This window comes from Diadema antillarum, unplaced genomic scaffold, assembly GCF_040938485.1.
Source record: "Diadema antillarum isolate AM-2024a unplaced genomic scaffold, OU_Dant_1.0 seq00001411_RagTag, whole genome shotgun sequence".
Lineage (NCBI taxonomy): Eukaryota > Metazoa > Echinodermata > Echinoidea > Diadematoida > Diadematidae > Diadema > Diadema antillarum.
The window spans coordinates 866,840-888,644 of record NW_027272165.1 but is presented as its reverse complement, the minus strand read 5'-3'; the positions used below and the strand labels follow the sequence as shown (position 1 = coordinate 888,644).

Genomic DNA, 21,805 nt, shown 5'->3' with positions numbered 1-21,805 from the left:
CAGCTACTTCGTTTGTTTTTGTTTGTTTCTACGTAATTGTGCTTTTACTTTTTGGTCAGACGGTATCTGATGTTAATTCTTTCATTATCTGAATGAGTTCCATAATGCTAGGTATGTTTAACATTGCAATGACAGAAAATGTAAGCATGGAATTTGTATGTGTGTATTTGTGTGAGAAAGTCAAACTGGAAAATAAAAAATTGCACAGTACTGAAATATAAACCAGAAAGCAAAGTGATCAAAAGTATAAAAAATAAAAAGGGGCTCTCGTAACTTTTGAGGAGTAATGGTTGTCTTAATGTGTGGTCACTCATGCATGATTCAACAGATATTTCTCACTTTCTCTCAAAGCTTAGTCAAAAGTATTGGAACGACTTATGTCAAATCATTTCATAAACAATTTGTCAGACAGTCACGCCATTTTGGTTAATAACATTAAGGAGGAATTACTTTTTGTTGTATTTTTTTTTATATGGGAATGGCTAGATGGCGTTATGATACTACACAGATCCCAGCTGAATATCTTAATTTACATGGAAACAAATGAATTATTTATTTTTTAGTTTGTAATTGTGTAGGCCTATATGTCAGCATTCCTGGCATGCGCTATACATGTGGCTTATAACTGATTTATAATATGTATTTGAGTGTTTGCCATGCGTATGAATATTCTTTCTGTTACTGAAAATAAAGTTTGAGGTGGTTAAAGTCCAATAAATTTGTTATATGTCTGACAACTCTCTGCGATTATAACTAATGTTCTACAGTTCAAAGTTTTAAAGAATTTACCAATCGACTCAAGTTCACTATCATGTGGATAGATCTTGTCGTTGGCAAAGAGAAGAAGTGATAAAAGAGTGATGCATTTACACATGAGAAAAAGAAGCTGATGAGCTTTATGAAAGGCTGCATTTTAATATGGTAGCATACTTGATTGTGGTACCATTGATGTAACATAAATTGTTGTCCATCAGGCAAATATCATGTCATAAATGTAACGTTTTCCTCGAATTCCATAGGATTGGTTGCATTTACGAAGTAATATATCGTGATATCAAATGCTTTACTTAAGTCCGACAATATAACCTTTTACACATTTCCCTCATTTGGAATATGTTGCATTGTAGTGATTTATCGGATAAAAATTTGTACGAGGGTTAGGTCAGTCGAGTGATTCCCCTAAACGTGTATTTTGGGTATGTATCTCATGATGTACTCTTATTAAGGAAAAGGAAAAATTGTAACATGTTATACTGGTATACTCTTTTAAATGCTGGTGCAAGTAAGAACTTTACATATTTTGATAGTATAATCTTTGAGGTGAGGATGTCGGACAGTGACAGGTTGAGGTGTTGTTTCCTCCCGCTTGTCTTTCTTATAATACAAGATGACGCTTGTGATATTTTAAGAGGTTTTAGACATTTAACTTTATAATATGATGGACACATTGACACTTTTTGGCAGAAGAGCTAAAAAGAAATAAATACATACTGTTTTGAGAGTGACATACTTTTTCTTTTTATATCATTACTTGGAAAGAATGTATATGTTCTTTTTGTTGTATAAGACAGCGATTTCAACATCATACTTTAGCACAATTTATCGAATCACTTCTGCTCAAGCACAGAGTACATGAAGTACAGTAGTTCTTTTCATACATCTTTGTTGCTCACGATAAGCAAAGTAACTTTTGTGAAATTCAAGATAGGAATTATGACACAATAACGAAAGTATAATTTGAAGTAAACTCCCTAATCTGGTATAGAAAAGTTTCTTGATGGCGGCTCATGAGACGTTCTTTTCCAAAATGTACAGGTGATTTTGCGTTGTCTGGTGGTGCTTTATATGACCTTCAGAGCTGTATATCATATCCAATAATTACAGTACAGATGCGTATATGCAAACTGAATGTGACGCACAATCTGGGGGAAGTATAGTTTCTACAAAATAAAACGTGTAATGCGTGATGTTAGGGTGCTAGACTACAGGTTTAGTGCCACTGCAGAGAGCTTGCAGGTACAACCTGAAATTTGAAGAGGGGAAAAGTTTTATACAAAGGCTGAGGTCTCACTGTCTTCATCAAGCTCTTCTCCACGCTTTCTTATACCCGGTCTGTTCCGATGACATCGAACTCCTCATCTGTGTGAGAATGCTTGCAGAAGGTTGAATTCATTTCACCTTATAATCTTGATTTCCAATAATTTCTTCCTATCTACTGTAATTTGCCCAACTTCAGAGGTACAGACAGGAAGGATGCATTTCTCCTGATTTGTGGGCTTCCTATCTTCGATGTCGCTGTACTGAACCCCCAAGGCACGATATAGATGAGAACAAACACGATTATCTTACAAAATTGGTAGTCAACTGAGCCGTTACCGTGATCTCCTTGCCATACGCTATACCATAATAGATGGCTGCGTTCGATGACCCTATGCATGGAATCATCTTCGCTTTGACCGTGGTTGGTTAAGTACACTGTGACTGGTGGGACAGGTTCGGCTCTCTCAATGAAATGTTAGCATTGTAGGAATGACTGAATTCTTGTTCTGTCCAGCACATCCGTCACAAAAGAAATCTACCTGTTGTACATCCCTTTCAAATGCAAGTAGCGATGCAAATGTGAAGCGATCTCGCAGGATCCACGCTTCGTCTTTCCCGGATGATTGTGAAGGCTAGGAAATACCATCCGTCCCTATACAGTATAGCGAATTCAAAGATTGTAAAATTGTAGGTGCTGAATTTACGTCTCCGTCTTGATCAGACTGCGGGAACTTTGCCAGGGGACTTTGGCATAAAGATTACCTGTTCCAGATCGAAGACAGTAAAAAACAATATATAATCACCTAAATGTTTTGTCTTTCGCGCTAGCGTTCAGTTTTTCTGCATTCTATTTCTGATGATTTGCGTTTAGTTGGCTTCAGCAATTTCCTCCTGTTTGGATTCCCGTGACCATACGTTTCGCAAGGACAAAGTCAGTGTTCTTTTGAGGGTGATGAAACTTTATGTTCATCTCATTAAGCATGCACGTGTTGTGGAGTGAGAGTGAAGCACATCTTTCTGCTGTTTACTTGTACACATACCGTAATAATGATCTCTGGATTTAGATTTTCCGACAGTTTATTCACAGTGACTCCTGGCGCGACAGCAATTGGCGAGGAAATCTGTCAATATGGCGTTTAACCCTTCGCACCAGGCATCCTGCCTCTCTATTGGGTGTCTTTCTACCACCCATCCTCTCAGATAAGACCACATGGCTGCCTCTTCGGAAATAGTGCTTTCCCTTGTCTGGATAAAATATTCAAAGTATACCAAACACAAAGCCTTGCGGTTTTTTTCTTATGAAATGGGTCCCTGGCACGCAGAAGGAATATTATTCTGCATGTTTTGATGACGTGGTCAGTATCGAGATTCTGCCAGAGAAAAGGAAAAAAGATGTCATGAAATTAACGTCATTTATAAAGTTGTATTTGCTTCATACCTAATAACTACTATAATCTCTACTTATGTCTCGTTTAAAACGTTATACTTTGTGTAGACCATTGCCATTTCTGTTTCAAAGTTCATCATTAGGATAGAGAAAATTGAAATTAACATTGGTTGAATTCAATTCAAAACTATAGTAATCTCTATAACTATAATCTCTATCATCGTAAAATGAGGCTGATGACAATTAATGATGATAAGTTAGGGCCTACTGCTTTTTAAGAAGGTGTTTCTGTGTATAAAACTGGAAGGGAACTGAAAAAAACCCATGAAATCCTGTTTTACAGACTTTTTTTCCGACAATGAGAATTTCATGATTATACTGTATTATTATAGCAAACGATCATTGGCTTGTCCGCGCAAGTCATAGAACAATGTCATACCGGTATAAACATTAGTTTCAATGAACCAAAATTATCGTGTAACTCGCTGCCCCAGCATGTCACAAGTGTCCCACCTCTGTCATTAATGTACAGTGCAGGTAAAAGCGGATTTAAGAAGTATCTGTCAGTAATGCACTTTAATGATAAAATAGTAAGATCAAAGATTTGCCAGGATTGTTGATCAGGGTATATATCCTCCGCATAAGATCGCTGTGATAGGCTATCATGTTCTACAATTGAACCCCTGAATTTTTTATTGATTTGACTGGAATAAATTCATCTGAATTGAAAATCGAATTATATGTGTAAATCATTACCACTTCTGTTCCAAACTTCAGTGTACCACGTATTCATTTTGTGTCAGCATTATAGTAGGTGAAACGGAAATAAGTGTCACTTATATTCAATTCAATTAACAGAATGGAGACCCTACACACACACACACACACACACACACACACACACACACACACACACACACATATATATATATATATATATATATATATATATATATATATATATATAATACATATATAATTATATAATTTTGATTTCAATATCCTGATTTTAAATGACCGTCAATTGGTAATGACATTCTTTACATCAGCTTCCGTAGATAATGAGTACAGTGTATAGGGCATGTTCATCTTTATGCTTTCTTTTTTTATTTCTAGAATGTTCAGGTTTTAATTCAGGCAGCGTTATGTCGGTGTGATTTCCACAGGTGTATTGACAATTTTAATGTGTGTTCTCTGGTCCAAGCCTTAGTGCTGGAAGCCACTGTCGGCTTAATCAATTGTTTTTAGCCAATAATAGATTGTAACAGAATAGAGTAAAACAAAACAACAACGACCTCGTTTGATTTTGTTTTCAGATCCTTCTCAATCTTTCATATATTTTCCCCGTTTTATAGCTTTCGACTGTCAGGCTGTACCAATTCAGCTAACAGCATTGAGAAGCCAGTCAACAAGAACGATTAGAAAAATAATTGTGCAAGGTATAAGGCCTATTACGTCCTCTTTCAGTGGCGGATCCAAAGGGATGGCGCAAAGAGCGCCTCTTATTTTTTATTTATTGTTTTGTTAAAACAAAAGAAATTAGAAAGTGGGGCGTGTGCGCCCCCCTCCCTTTAAGGAATTCCAGGATCCGCACTTGTATTTCGATGATTCTTTATACACACTGGAGATGCACTTGTACTATATGAATACTGATACAGTTGTACAGTCAACAATTTTTTTTTTTCCCACTGTTGGTGGCCATTTTCTTCACTTTATAACTCGCTCCGTTCCGACCACAGAACTCTTACTCTTGTGTAAGAGTTCTGTGGTTCCGACCCACCGTTTCGCAATTCGGCTGATGCAATCCATTGATCAGCAGCACGCACAGCAGCACGCACCTCACGAGCGAGTGCCAACCTCCCGATGTGACTTGTGCGATCGGCCTGGGTCGACTGCCCTCTCCAGTTTTTACACTGCTCTAGCTAGAAGACCATCCATATGTTGGGTACGGGAAATCGTCTTCTGGTTGTGTGAACGATCGCCAGTAAACTTACGTTTACTTCGAGGTAACGAAGTAATAAATTAATATGTGTAGTAAGACCGATTGCCAACATTTGTTAGCTGATATTGACTCGGGGATGAACAGTACCCATACAAGCTATTCCACTAATAATCTGCTACTTTGCGTTTCGATATATTTCATTGTATCTTTTGTGTAGCCCCATACCTTAAAAAAATATGTGGCAATATACGTGCTTGACCGAAAGATCGGTCTGTATCTGTCCGTCGGGGAATGTTCCGCGGAGACTGCGTCTGGCTTCACGGATCCCCTCCGTATGTCTACGGAGGACGGCGTTAATGGCAAAATACAAAAGAGTCCTCCGGACAGACGGATCTTTCTGTCTATATACGTGCATGCACTTAGTTGTAGACCGACGAACAGATATAGGGCAAAAGCAGTTCTAGTTCTTTACAGTCGTTCCAGTCTTCTTCTTTTCTTTTCTTTTTTTTTTTCGGGGGGGGGGGGGGGGGGGGTACACAAATATTATGTTATGTGGGCGGCTGTGCTGTTGAGTGTTGTCACAGCTGACTGAACTGTCAGAGCCACATTGATCCAGCCAGCCTCTACAGTACAACTTTTGTACAAGCCAAGTTACAAGTATAACATTCCATCACTGTCGTTTCTACCATATAAATTGTGTGTGCAGATATTGCCCTTGTGAAACTCGAGCACTACTCTCATCGTTAGCATGCCGGGAGAAGGCAAGGCCCAGTTGTCTGCGGACTTGACGGAGAGAATTGATGCATTCACAGCAGAGCTCAAACAAGGGTGAGGAATAAATCATGTGCCTCCTGACACTTCAGTCCTGATAATATAGAGTTCTAGTCATTTGTCGACAAGGATTCAAATTGTATTCAGAGTTATTTATGCTTATTATTATTATTTTTTTTATGTCCTAGTGTCCAGGTCCAGGATGGTGTCCACTGCAGTTTTGTTTGTTTGTTTTCATATTTTTTCTTTTGTGTGATCACATGTTTTATGCTGCAAGTATTTTACTTTTTTTTTTCCTTCATAGTTTGTAGGTTGTAGCAAACTCTAATGGTATCTAGTTGCTACTGGTCACCTGGCATTCAACAAATGCCATTCCTGCTTTCAGTAAAGTTATTTATGTAGGTGTGTATATCATGTTTGGTGAGAATTTTGGTTTTGGCTCTGTCCATAGAACTCTCTCATATTTGGCCTTTTATTGCTGGCACTCAGTTTCTAGTGCTGCCAGCCTCTCTGGCAGACTTTCAAAAAATGTCAATACAGGAGAGCAAATGAGAATGAAACATCCATTGAAGAGAAAGTTATGTCACCTGTCATATTTTCAAAAAGTTGTAGGTAATCATTTCTTACCCCAGGTGGGGGGTGGGGGGAGGGGGAGGGGATGAGTACCGGTATCAAATACTCGGTCTGATCAGACAAGGATAGGAGGTGCATTGATATTCTGAAAGTGAACGCTTGGATCTGCTTCTCACTGACACAATACAAAGCAAGCCCATAATAATACATAGAATGAAAGATTCCTATCACAATTAATGGCTGTCATGATGGGCGTAAAAACCTCAAAAGCAATTAAGTAATTTTTGTAAGTGTTATTTATCATTTTCATGGGTTTACGATAAAATTATAAGTCTGTTATGCCCTTTTGTGTTTGCACACACTGCCAAGTTTCCCTGATAGTGCGGGAGGCATTTTCAAAAGTGTGTGTGTGTGTGTGGGGGGTGCCCACTTCCAGGTTTTTGTTGAAGCAAAAAAAAAGGTCCTCAGCTCATCTCTCCCCTTTCACTTCCAAGTTTCTTCGGCTGACAAGCAAAAAAAAAAAAAAAAAAAACGTTCAGTGGAAAAACACACTTCAAAGTCTCTATCTATTTCTTTTTAGTGCCACTTACTTACTTCCGGGTTAAAAAAAGTGTGGGGCCCAAAGTGGGTTGATGACACCTTATGTATTCCTTTGTCTGGTGCACAAAAAGTGTAGGGGCCCAAGCCCCCACGGCCCCCGCAGTTCTGCTGGCCATTGACAGTGTAAAGTAGGATTTATTGGTTTACAGAAGTATTCTAAGGATATGTTTTGTGCAACTTCTAATATGCGCTTAAAAGTATTTGACATAATCATTTATGTTGTATCAAAGGCTCTTGCATTTCATGTATATTATTGGAGAATTCATTACTCATGGCATTTGGGGAGAATTCATATCAGGAGAGCAGTTATGTGAAGAGTTTGAAATGAATAAAAACAAGTCTGTAGTATGTACTGTATGTGAATGCCTGCATTAATTGCTATATTCATGAATGCAATCAAGTTAAAATTGTTAGAGAATAAAACCCTGTGAGAAATATCATGATGACGCAACAGTTTTCTGCATTTCTCCCCACTCTCATTCCTTCAACAGTCATGTGAAAGGATCATACGATGTTGCTCACAGCACATTGTCCCTCATGAGGAGGGTGATATCGGGCTGTCGCTGGGCCCATGCGGGTGAGCTAATGGCCCTCATCAGACAGGTTGGCAAGAGGATGACAAGTGCGCAGCCAGCCGAGTCTTCCGTGGGGAACATGGTGCGAAGGGTGCTGAAGATCATCAGGGAGGAGTATGCCAGGTGAGTGGTTCCAAGCCCCATCACATCAGAATCATTGTTATTGATGAAGCACTGTGGTATAGTGAATGTGGTGCTCTTCAGGTCTGGGTTCAAATCATGCCTGGTGTATTCATCCCATTTATTGGCAAGACATTTTACCCTTTTGACCTCCTCGTGGTCCAATGAATGGGTGCTTGACAGTGCTGGGATAATCAAAAAGAAAAGAGTCAGGTCCTCTGGAGATCAGTGCTTTCACTAAATAGAATACTGTACCCTGAGTACATAGAGTTATGTCATTGTGAATACTGTTTTATCATGGTCAACATCTTGTATGGCATACATGTAAGATATGTCAATTTCATTTACCTGGTAATCTTCTGAGGAGATGCTTTATGCCACTTAGTGCATCACACATGTCACATGCTTCAAAGAAAGTGTCTGCCATACTGTTAAATGGCTGAGGTTAAAAAAGAAAGGGGGGGGGGGAGGAGTGGAATGTAAAATGTCCTAGAATACATTACAAGTAAACCAATGCCCCCACCGTTCCAGAGAATGCAATTTATTATACTGAGTTTAATACAAGACAATGAAGTTGATAGGGATTATATTATTCATTTGAAATCTGGGCACTACACCCTTGAAATGTTCTTCCAAGCTTTGAATAGGTGTAGGTGGGAGGAAGAATGTCTCATTTCATGTCAAATTCCTGAGTGTACATTCTGTATTCCATTGTAAGTTCTAAAGATATGAATTTATAATATGTCTCCTTTTCAGCATCATCAAAGGCCAGGGTGTTGATTCGTCTGGAGATCCTCAGGAATCTCTTCATGTGAGTTACTGAGAAAAAAAGACAGGGATGACTTTTTTCCAATAATACCATCATGCATGCTTAATGTACAGAGAAATTGTATAGACACACAGGCTTGTATAGCAGTCTTGCTGATCATTGGCATATCATGATAGAAGTTACATCTTTGAATACCCGAGGGAATTTCGTCCTTTTTATTTGGTGGCAACCACAAGTACTTTGCTTGTAAAATTCTGATTGTGGCCAGGTTTTGTCATATGTTTATATTCCTTTTGAATGATGCTTTGCATATGTTTTGACAGTATATTCCTATGCATCGTCAAGTGCAGTAGTTCTTCCAAAAGGTATGTCTGTAGACTTTGGTAGGGGACTTGCCAAACAAAGGCTTGAGGAGGCGGAACTTTCAAGAGTGGGAAACATGTACAATCCTTGTGATTACAAGTAAATCATCTGCCCAGACATGAGTGTGGTTAGCTTGACTGGATTCATGTTTGCCAGTACAGTGTCATGCATCATGACCCAAGAATGTTGTGTGTTATGCCCGTGCTAGAGGGCCATTAGAATGATCACTCTGCAATCATTTTGAACTGTATGACAGCAATGAAATTGGTAACTTTCACACGTACCTCTCAACAGAAAATGCTGCTTGCAGAAGGCCAAGTGGAAGATTTCAGCACACCTTGTCATAACCTGAAGGTAAGATTTGAACAGTGGAAGCAAGCATAAAACATGTTGAAATCTCATCAGGATTTTATATCTTGCCTCCATTTTCTCTGGAAACAATGCACACCTATCATCACAAGCATTTATTTCTTCCTCATATTTGTTGGCTTGGGACATACTTCACATGCAGGTGAATGTTGATTTTGCAGTGACTAAGACTTACATTCAGTTGGCATTTCAACAAAATGTTTAAATGATATCCTTGGAATTTTCTGCCACATTTTAAATTTTTCATACCAACAATAGAATTTGTACTTGAGGCAAAAGTAAACTTGAAGAGAATCTATCAATACAACACATAATATTGGCTATGAGAGAGGGGAGGAATGTTGTGTTTTCAGTATGTAACAGTGTGTTGAAATTAGGAGGCTTTGAAATATTGAAAGGTATAATTTATAGGAAAGAAAAAAATTTCAAAGCCATTTTCAAAAATGCTGTAATAATTTGCCTCATAACAATCAGTGCAACTAGTTGAGTAGATGATAATCACAGGAAAGTAAAGTGCAATTACACTTTCTTTTTTGAATATGCAAAGATAATTGTAATCTTGTGTGAACACACGATGAAGCAACAAGGCACATTTGTGCTGGTCATTTGGCATGACGTGTGGAATGGCTAGTCTTCTCCCTGTCAAACTAGTTGAGTCTGAAGATCCAAACCATTTACAGTTTGTAATCCTTGCAACTGATTGACAAATTGCCCTACATTGATGTAAACAAGCACTTAGCTGATAAGTGTTTTAGTAGTAGCCTTGATATAAAAAAAAATCATGGGCGTACATATATCGATGTAGGGCAATTTGTCAGTCAGTTTCAATGAAAACATCTCGTCAGAAGAATTTCATGAATGTGAATAATAAAGCTTGTAATTCATAGATTACTGTATTCATACCTCACTCTTTCTTCTTAACTTATTTTTGTCTTGTTCTCATTAAAGGGGAGAGTCATAGAGAGTATCAATGAACTGTTATCGGAGCTGGAAGGTAGTGCTGATGCCATCGCAAGCCAAGCATTAGAACATATTCACTCCAATGAGGTCATTATGACGCTGGGCAAGTCAAGGACATTAGAAGCATTCCTCCTGGTAAGTAAGCTCTAATAATAATTGATTTGAACATGTAATTTCAGCTCAACTTCGCTTCTTGAAAAAACTAAAGGATTTTTTAGAATAGCTTTCTTCTTTGGATTGCATTTATTGTGTATGATGTAGGTAAAATATTGATATGACTTTTTGTGTACCTTCATCACACCCTCCCTATGCACACACTCCATTCTCATTACGAGTTGTACATCAGTATAAATCCTTAGTAAATAATTACTAAATGTTTATTCAAAGTGTTTGAAACTTGGTATCAAATCAAGGTTGTTTTTATATGTTTAAGTATATTATTGAGTCACTTGATGCAACATCTGAATCTCTATTAGCTTCAATGTGGAGATCACATAAAAGTGAATGACTTCAATTATTGCAGTTTGGAGGAATCATATTCATTTTCAACAAATGTGAAAATATATCAGGCTGTTTTAATTATGTTTCCATTTATGACATGAAATAGGATTAGATGCTACCAACAGAAATCGAAATAATCAAGGGAAAGAAAAGCTATCAACATTTTGCAACAGGCGTGATTTGTGAAGGAAGATGTCAAATTGTGATAAAGTCTGCATAACACTGTGGGCCATACAGGTGTAGGAATATACTATCATTGTTTCTTGGCTTTGACTTGAGATATATGTGATTTTGCTTGCAGAATGCTGCAAGGAAAAGAAAGTTCCATGTCATTGTAGCGGAGTGCTCCCCGCTATACAAGGTGAGTGAACTGTGAGCCAGTTGATACAGGAGGGCATCAGATCTGAGTGCCAAGCTCATGTGACTCAAGTCATGTGGCACATATCATGTGATGGTAGCATTCTGATTTTTTGTTTTGTTGTGTACTTGGGGGGAGTTGCAGGGTTAAGAAAGCTCTTTGCTAAGCTATTTCCAAAGATCTCAAAACATGAAAAAAAAAAGATATTCTCCTGCACCAGCAAGGGATGACTAGTTGAGTCCAAACTGGATAGAACAAGTCATTAAAGCTCTATTGCAGCTTAAGAATTGCCAGCCATTTCATTGATTTACTGTCATAAACTAAAACTTACCTTCAGAAAGGTATTTGTAGTCATTAATATCTCTAAGATTTATGATGTTTGTTTTAATGTTAGTATTGTCTGGGGCAAATTATTTGTATAGGGCCCCAATTTCTTATCTGTCTCTTCCTTTTTCTTTAAAATAACAGCAACAACCTTCAGAAAGTATATGTAAGATGATAAATTGCTTGTCCTGTAATTATGAGCAATCTCCATTTCCTCTTGTTTATATCTTCCAATTCTTTTTTAGTTTGGTATTGGTATCTCACCATGGCATGCTCATGTATAGTCTAGGGATTATGCTCATGATGAATATGACTGGGTAAAATATTTGTAAGGTGGGAGTGTGATGCTATCAATGGTAATATATGGACCATTTTAGATGGGTTTACCCAAGCAAAACTGGGATTACACACTAGAGAATTTTCTTTAGTTTCCACTCCTTGTTTGTGTTACAGTGCCATGCTATGATTTGGAATATTCATGCAGATACTTTATGAAAATAAAATTGTTTTCGTCACTATCTCCACAGATTTGCAATCACAGAAAGTGATCATGACTATTTTTTTTTTCTTCTTATAGTTCTTCAATGTTTCTGTTACTCCTTTGTTATTCACATCACTACATATTTATTATTTTCTGTTTGTTTTGTATTGTGTTTTTTTATCATCTCACCCTTCAGGGTCATGACCTCGCTGTGACCTTAGCCAAGCATGACATAGAGACAACAGTCATCACAGACTCTGCAGTCTTTGCCATGATGTCAAGGGTCAACAAGGTCATCATCGGTACACACACTGTCATGGCCAATGGCGGGTGAGTGACTAAGCAGTCTCCTTTAATCAAACCGCGTGGTCCCTTTAAGCGCTTGGTTGATATTGCCTTTTAAGTGCCGATTTACTCCCATGTTTCTGTTAAACTTCAATAAAAAGATGGAAACATGTAAATGGAATAAAAAAAGAGATTCATTATGATACAGTGTAAAATAAAGTTATAATATTATACTGTTTCCCATAATTTCTTGAAACAGCAATGCTGACCATAACCACTAACCATTGGTATGTCAAAGAGACTAAGGTAATAAGGTCATTCCCTCACAAATTTTCAGTTGACTGCATATAGATCATCACTAAATTTTTTCCATTAGAATACAGTTTGAAGAAATACTTGATACCCCTCACATCAAAATGATATATGGGTCTGTAGAAGACATATGTTTACTAGATTACATCATTAAAAAGAAATGCTCCCTGTGGATTTGAAAGACTTCAACTGTCTTTACATAATATTGTTGTTGTTTGTTTTTTCTAGGCTGAAGGCAATCTGCGGGACACATGCCCTAGCCTTAGCTGCCAAACACCACTCAGTACCAGTGAGTCTATCATTCCAACATATATTGTATTTGATAATGAGAGAGGAGAGGGATGTGTGTTAGTCAACATGTAACAGTGTGAAATTAAAGTGTGTTTGAGGGCTACATACTACAGTCAACCTTGCTGAAGTCGATCGTGCGTAAATTAAAAGTGTTTTTTCAAGTCCATCAATTTTTTGTTGTTGTTAGGTATCAATTTGTAAGTCCTTACGATTTTATAGATATGCAAAGATTATTTCATTGGCCAGTTAGACAAAGTTATTTTTATGCTGAAATGAGGTGTTGAGATCAGTATTCAGTTTGGTTCCAGTGAAGTTGAAATGTAAAGTGTTGTTCAGCTAGTTTGCTTTTACAGTATATCAAAGCGTGTACAAATTAGGACTGTCCAGAACTGAAATGATGACTGTAAAAGTGGTTTCTTTTGCGTTGGTTTTATTTTCGTGCTTTTCGCACTTTGAGGTTGAACCGCAAATTTAACATCACGCGAAAATGTTTCGAACTCGCTGCTTGTTACAACGCTATTGCGCACATGCACACACGAAGATTCCGTGCATTGAGTGTATTGATGGTCAACACACACACAGCGATACGTGCAATGTAGGTACAAGCATTTTATAAAGTACTCGCGAGACTGGATTTCAGGTAAGCCTGCATTTAATTTTAATTTTTATCTAATGTATAAAAGAATAATTGGATTATGGTTTGGGTTTTCATGTGCAAAATAAAACAGTTTCTGCCGACTGTGAATTCACAAATTTTGCCGACGGCGAATTTAAACACACGCGAAAAAGTCGGCACCGATGGAAACCGCGAAAGAATCTTTACGCGAAAGAAACCGCTTTTACAGTATCCCCCTTTTCATGAAATTTCTAAGTGCAGTAATGTGCTGGAATTGCATCCAACATTCAAAAGTGTTCAGTTCAAAAACATATGTTCTGCAATAGTTCAAATGGCCATTTGTCAAATAGCAGTTGAATGTTCATAGGTAGTTTATTGATATCAGATGTATTATCAAATGCCATGTAACTTTTTTTTTTTCTCATTTTGTCATGTTTTGTTTGCAGCTCATTGTGTGCACTCCAATGTTCAAGCTTTCACCAGAATATTTGTGCAGTATAGACCAGGTAAATGAAGTGTTTTATGCAGAGAAATGTCATCCATTTCATCTTTTTATCTCAATCAAATTCCGTAATTTTTACATGAGTGCTATGAAGATCATGAATTTTATTAAATGAAAGTAAACACATGTGCCATGCACCTAAAGCCTCTAGTTAAAATTTTGAGTTCTGTAGATTTATTAGAGGCTCAAAACAGAGCAATATATATTTGGTTGACACCTTGAAATACACCGTATAAAAAGATAACATCTCCACTCACATTAAATATTCCTGTAGTTTTGTTGTATATACAGTGAGCTATGAGGCCGATACCGATAGCACTTTACGCACACTACCTTGTTAATATGGTATGGCACTTTTTGTCAATAAATTGTCATTTTGTCTTCAACATAGCAAAGGTTATGTTTGGTCACATGACTCTTTGTAGACCAATCAAGGAACAGGATTTGATTAATGAAAGATTTAAGAATCAATGCTGATTGTTTTCAATGATGAACATGATTTATGCACTTCACATGTACAACACAGGAAATGTAGAATAAAGTGGTCAATGTATTTGAAATAGTGTTTGTTGTTGTATCATATTATGTTCTCATCAGAGTTCAGTGAAAGGAAATCACTTGACTGCTTTGTTACCTCCGCCAAGGGAGGAGGTTATGTTTTCGTTACCGTTGGTTTGTGTGTTCGTTCGTTCGTTAGTTAGTTAGTTAGTTAGTTAGTTTGTTAGTTAGTTTGTCCGTGTGCAAAATAACTCAAAAAGTAGTTAACGGATTGGGATGAAACTTGCAGGAAAGGTTGAGAATGACACAAGTAACAAACGATTAACTTTTGGTATTGATCCGAGAATTTGGGGGAATTTATGAAGGATTTTTGATATTTTGGCAGGTGGGGTCAATGAACTGGGGAGTTCAGGCTGCACATATTTGAGGTTTGCCTGCGTGCACTAAAGTGCGTGCTCAAGTTTCTGCTGGGGTGAGGCGCGCCATGCAGCAGAGGGTTTATGACGTAACAAAGGGCTTCTATATTGGGAAATCAGGCAACTTTCCGCACACAATGCTATAAGTACGTATTGGTGGAAATCACTGATATCCCTATGGAAGAACAAGATCAGTGGTGAAAATGATTTGCATGCTTTGCGGAGGTCTGCGCTCTCAGAGTGCTTCTCTAGTTTTTAGTAGTATCATTTGTGTTCATTTGATTTCATCTAGGATGCTTTCAACAAGTTTGAGTCCCCCCAAGAGATCCTGGATTATTCTGACGGAGAGTTGATGGCAAAGGTCAACATCCACAACCCTGTCTTTGACTATGTTCCCCCTGAGCTTGTCACCCTCTTCATATCCAACATGTAAGTGTCTTTTTTGTTTTGATGTGTATTGCTTTCATCACCTTTTTCTTATTCTTTTTTTTTTGGGGGGGTGGGGTAATTTCAGAGGAATGTCAGGAATTATACTATTGTACAAGTCTTTTCTGTGTGGTGGATTAACAGCACAGTAAGTTTACATTGAAATAGTAGGCCTGACAAAAAAGAAAAAAAAAAAGATGTTATAGGTGACTCCCATTAACATAACAGTTGTTGTTGTTGTTGTTTTGCAATCCCATGTCAAAATCTGTTGCTCATATGGGTTTTGAATGAACAACAGCATACTGTATTATGTCACCAAATTAAACACAAAATTCGCAATAATTGTATCAGAAGTTCATGTTTAGATGACCATAGGCAAGAGTATGGTTACAGATTTTTGCATTTTCAGCAGATTTGCAGTCAAAAATAAAATTCCTCTTGAATTTATAATATTTCCTTTGAGTTTACAGACATGCAATGCATGAGGCTATGTAATATCCTCTCCTTCTTTAATTCATTGATACCTTTGTCAACATGACCAAGATCTTTTGTTCTCTGGTATTGATATGAATATTCAATTTTCTGTCGACTTCATCACTGTAGAACAGTTTAACCAAATGTTAACTGATATGTTAACATAGTGAGCAGATTTTGTGTTGTACACATAAATGATGATGTATGCTTGCCATTTGGTTTCCCTTGCAGTGGTGGAAATGCTCCCTCGTATGTTTACCGGCTCCTCAGTGAACTCTACCACCCAGACGATCAGGACCTTTGATCCTAGAGATACACCTGGCTAGTCTCTCCTCAAGTCTTTTTAACAAGGACAATAAATATTCCATGTGACTAACATGGAGGCACCGTGATGTGGAAAGGCTGATGATAAGCAGTCAGCCCTGGCGTGGAAAGTTTACACGGAACCTGATACATTTTAATGGAAGGACTGATTGTGAAGACTTACTGGAAGTAGGTATTTATCCCCTGTTAATGTTTTCTGAGAATGGGAACATACAAACTGCTGCACAGTAATTTGATAGAGGCTTAGTACTGACAAACATACTGGCATCCATTGATGCTTGCTTGACCATTGAAGTGTACGTCTTGGCCACCCGACACACACTGCTGCATTGGGAATGAGCCATTCATTCCGTTTCCTTGTTTAAGGGTTCGGAGTGGCTTTGCCTTCCAGCACCCTGCGTGGCACTGTATGAGTCTAGCAGTGTCAGACTGACACCACAAGACAGCCCATGCCTGCTTTTGATACACATGGCTGTATTCAATCCGGCACTTGCCTCAAATTTCATGCAAAGAAATGGACTGAAATCCAGCATGAAACTACAGGCAGTATCGTGTTATAGGTGTGTGTGTTGCATATCTCCTAACCTGGCCTGTAAGGCACTGGTCTGATCCGTGCATTCTGCCTTGTGTCACAAGTAGTGCTCTTGCCTGATCATACAGCAGTGAGTGACCATGGTTCAGTTCACTGGAGTCTTTGCCAAATTTGGACCAATCAAACAATTTTCCATTGATACACAAAATATCCCTTGAAGATTTTTCATGATTTTTGCAAGAGACCAGTATGTGTGACCCTGCATTGCAAGATCCACACACACACACACACACAAATGAACAGGTAAAATATCCAATGACCATTCAAGTGTATATTTGAGACATATTTTGGATCAAAACTGCTGACTACCATGCCTTTATATTTTCTGAAGGAGTAATCCTTCTTTTGCCTAAATCTTTTATTTATAATGGTATGATTTAATTATAATAATGTGTTATGTGCAAGTCACTGCACTTTAATGGACTGTTAATTTCAAAGCTCCTTTCCTTCGAAAGAAATGTTTCAGGAGTTTGTGTTTACTATCACATTTGGTTTGTTATTTTCAGTTGGTTGGGAACATTCCATTTTATGAGTCAAATGTGATTTTAAAGGTGAGAAATTCCTGTTCTAAAAGTGTCCTACAGTAAAAGATAAAAAATGACTTTCCTGGTGGTTTTCTATGGGTCTTGTGATGTAAGGCCACAAATGTTCCTATGTGCTGTCTCAAGAAGTGTCTGAGATGCATGTAATATATATACTCTATTTATATGGCTCAAGCATCTAGGCTATGGCCTGAACCGGCAGTGGAAATGAGGCCCAACTATTTCAGATTATGTAGATCTATGAAGATGAATCAGAGTTCAGAAATAAGGACCCAGGTAGGAGCCATCTATTGACAACGTGAAATGTACCCTACATACAGCATGTAGTGTAAAGCTGCAAGAGTATGTGGACACACTCCAGTGATGTGGGCCTGTAGAAAGAAAGCTTGCATCATGTTTGCAATGAGGGTCATTGAATCTTTTGGAATCCGTGAGATATGCCATTCATATGATCCTACAGTTTGTTTTGTAGGCAAACCAGCAACTATGCTCAAGTTGTCAAATAATAAAGTATCATGTAAATACAAATATTGCGATGTATCTATCATTTTGATTTCTTGTACAGTGTGAGACAGTAGTCTCTCTCAATTGGGTAATGGTGGGCAGAGCATTTCCTACTCAAGAAAGTGGTGTACCAGTAGGTCCCATTCAAAAAAAATAACTAATGTATTTGAAGGTAACTTTTATGCAGCAGAGACATGTGCCAAGTTAGTCAAATTGACTTGTCGTCAAAATTTTCCCAACTGAGTATGTGTTATGCACAGCCAGACTCCTGTGCCTGACATGCAGTCACATGCTGCAGCAAAAATCTGCTGTCCCATAGGTCTGATGGCAACTAAAGTTTCTTTTTTCCCCCACAGGACCTGAAGAAAGGCTAGAGTCCCAGTAGAGCTACATGTAGCTCTTCTCTTTTCTTTTCTTTTTTTGAATCTTCTTCTTGAGAGAGAGCTGACTAGACATGAGTAGTGGTTGGTGTGTCATTAGGTGTGTAGGTTGGTTTGATAGTGTGTGTGGTGCTGGTGCAAAGGTTTGTTCATGGCATGCATGTACGTGTCTACAGTGTACTTCTAATGATACGGCAAATCAATCATACACTATGGTAAACCCACATGCCCTATCTTCTATCAGCACCTCACAGTTTCTTCAGAATTTACATTAATACCCATTTTAAGGACTTTCTGATTGATGAGGGAAACTATGAAAATAGATCAGGGTAGTCTCGAAATTTTACTCGTTTGCCCGAAATGCATACTGAATTATCTGGTTAATGTAACATGTCCGAACTGTTTGTTCAATTTGTACATCAGTGAAATAGTACCTGATTATGTGGAGACTACTTGTGCATTTATTTCCATCATTTCTCATCATCCTCCCTCAACACATGCACACGCACACACACACACACACACACACACACACATGCACACACAAAGACATACATCTTGTTTTTCACTTTTTCTCCGAAGATCCCAATACCCGGTAATTATTCTTATGACCTGTGGACTAATTTGGGGGTACAAGTAACAAGGCACAAGCCATGGAATGTTTATCGATATGTGTGTGAAGTACCTAGGATTTACATGTTTGTATGTTTGCATGAATATTAGTATGTGCGATGTGTGTCTGTATTTTGATTTTGTGCCTGTGCATAACGTGTGTGCATTGAGAGTGATTTGCGCATTATGTTTGTGTTGTATTTTGGCTCGAAGGTCATGCATCACTGATGAAGTTGAAAGCTTACAACTACAAGTATCATAGCCACAGCCAATCAACTTTTAGGGTCTCTGAAGGTTGCTATGCTACGTAGTTGCTATGGCACTCACAGTCACACATGTTTTGAAGTTTTAATTGAGGTAACTAATGAAAGTGCAATGCTCATTTTTGTAATACTATATAGTAAGACAAGGAATAACACAAAATGAGAATAATGTCCCATTGAAGCAAAACCTCATAATTTCATGCATGCTTTATTGGTGGGTTCCTATTTTTCCATTACAAAGTCATACACATTCACAGTGAATATGACGGCATTATCAAGGTGTTCAGCATGAACCAAGAAAGCACTGTTCTGTTTAAGATAACAGATTGACACAAATACACAGCCAACTCGAAAGTTCCTGGATTCAAAGAGTCTAGTACCATTATTACCAATTCCTCCTTGTACACAGTTGAGCAGTCCTACGTGTACTTGAGTGTTTCACTGTTATATAATCTATATGTAAAAATTCAATATCATTAAAACAATTGTATACAATATTGCATATTGAGTTTGTTGTATAAAACTATCATACAATTCTTTTTCAAGACATTGGCAATGACAGACACTGTGAAAGCCCATCATATTTCCAAACAATCATGTTCGCATATTGAAAATGAGATTTAGCAAAATAAGCAACATATTGAGTACACAGGAGTAATCAAGGTGGTACACTGCATTTTTAAGCAAAGATGAAACCACACCTTGAAATTATTGCAGACTTTCCTTTCTGTGACCTCATGGGATACTTTAAACCAAATAATGATAATGATTATAATAATAATGTCTTATTTTGATTGCTTTTGATGGCAAGAGTCGTCTAACGCCTGCATCAGACGATTCTAATTACCAACCACTAAAGCAGCCATGCATCCAAACTCAAGTGAAAAAGCATTTCTCAATTGATCACACCCCTCCACTTTCTCTTCCCCCCCCCCCCCCACCTCCCACAACAACGAAACAAAAATCAGTGTACATGTACAGTGATCTTAGCATGAGACTATCTTGCATAAAGAGCCAGCAGTGTTTTTTTTGTGTGGCATGAAACTTTTACGACTTGTAACTGGCATTCAATGTCTTGTGTAAGCTAACCTTTCACATTCCTTTTACTTTTGCGAATATTAGCTCCTCGCCAACTTTGATTTTAAGTTTCATGCACACAAAAATGTTTAGTTATACAGTGTTGCAGTCCCATACTGACACTAAATTGTTGGGTGACAATGATAAGAGCATGTAAAGTTGCCACTAAAATCCATAGAGTTCCAGACCTCTTAACAGTTAAGCCTTCTCATTCTCAGCCAACGAATTACTGTATACGCTGTTATTTTCGCGTACAGATATTTTTGTGAATGACGAGGCCACAGACATTTTCGTGAGATGTTGTTTTCGCGAATTGACGCCAATGCTTACGTTAATGCACTTTTAACAGGGCGCATGGAGACATTTTCGCGATCCAACTGTGATTTGCGAAATTCACGAAAATTAAACCCTCGCGAAAATAAGAGCTTAATATACAGTAAACTTTTCCAAACCAGTTTCTGATAGCACACATTGGCCCTCCACAGGGCTATCAGGTTTCTTCTATGAAGTAACTCAGCAAAGCATCGCTATGGAAAATGTAAGTGTATTCATCACACACTTGCCCAAATAGGTAACTTACATATACATTGTACAAATATTCCACTGACTAAAGCAGTACGCTGTAGTACTACATGTACATAATAATGCACACACTTACTGAACACGGAAAGACACACACTTGTGTCACTTACGTATACATGTACCTTGTACAAATGTTCCATTGACTGAAGCAGTACACTGCTACATAATAATTCACACACTTACTGAACACGAAGACACACTTGTGTCACTTTACGTATACATTGTACAAATGTTCCATTGACTGAAGCAGTACACTGCAGTACTACATAATACAATGGCATGTAATTCACACACTTCATACTGAACACAAGAAGACACACTTGTGATACCACCTGAGATACCTAAAGAACAATTTGTACTGAATCACGTTATACATATTTGAATGATCACATCCAACAGATGCCAATCATAAGAATGAGACCAATCATAAAAACATGATAATGATGATGATGATGATAATAATGATTTTCATCATAACAACATATGTCCAAAAAGATAAAAAAATAATAATTTAGTAATGTCAAGAAATAGCAATAATCACTTCCAGTCCTTTAAACATACATGAGATTGTCCTGACCATACAATCTAGCTCTTAATTTTGTCATTCAACAAATACCAGTACTTGCTGCAACAACGGCTTGCACTAAACATAATGGAGACAAATACCAAAGGCAATTACAATTGAATTTTAAGTCATTTTTTTATAAGGAAATATGAGTTTTATGTCAACACATGATATCCTTATATAGAAATGTCTTAATTTAGATAGACTTTACTGACTGAACAAGGTGACATAATGCAATAGAATGATGGATTTGATCTCAGCTGGAACGGAGTATTTTGCTGATGTTTGCATTATTCCTGCATTGGAAAAATTTGTTTGACTCATGCGCCACTTGACATGAGCATATTATACAATAAACACTGGTACCTTAGGGTGCTGGGTACTTAATGACAATGGTAGAGCCCTATGGGA

At 37.7% G+C, this 21,805-nt stretch overlaps 1 protein-coding gene across 1 annotated transcript; it reads left to right on the top strand.

The window, feature by feature from the left end:
- Window positions 1-5,363: 5,363 nt before the first annotated feature.
- LOC139709196 (translation initiation factor eIF2B subunit beta-like) lies at window positions 5,364-16,710 on the top strand. Its single transcript, XM_071621146.1, has 12 exons — window positions 5,364-5,433; window positions 6,076-6,197; window positions 7,805-8,011; window positions 8,765-8,819; window positions 9,435-9,494; window positions 10,458-10,604; window positions 11,272-11,331; window positions 12,330-12,463; window positions 12,959-13,019; window positions 14,084-14,143; window positions 15,346-15,482; window positions 16,185-16,710. The coding sequence occupies exons 2-12, from the start codon at window positions 6,118-6,120 to the stop codon at window positions 16,255-16,257; spliced, it is 1,074 nt and encodes a 357-aa protein (XP_071477247.1). The 5' UTR covers window positions 5,364-5,433; window positions 6,076-6,117; the 3' UTR covers window positions 16,258-16,710.
- Window positions 16,711-21,805: the final 5,095 nt, after the last annotated feature.

Bases quoted from the DNA above. Each gene is read 5' to 3' on its own strand.
- LOC139709196 (XM_071621146.1), top strand. From the start codon at position 6,118: ATGCCGGGAGAAGGCAAGGCCCAGTTGTCTGCGGACTTGACGGAGAGA. The intron at 6,198-7,804 runs GTGAGGAATAAA...TTCCTTCAACAG, and splicing joins ACAGCAGAGCTCAAACAAGG to TCATGTGAAAGGATCATACG. The intron at 8,012-8,764 runs GTGAGTGGTTCC...TCTCCTTTTCAG, and splicing joins ATCAGGGAGGAGTATGCCAG to CATCATCAAAGGCCAGGGTG.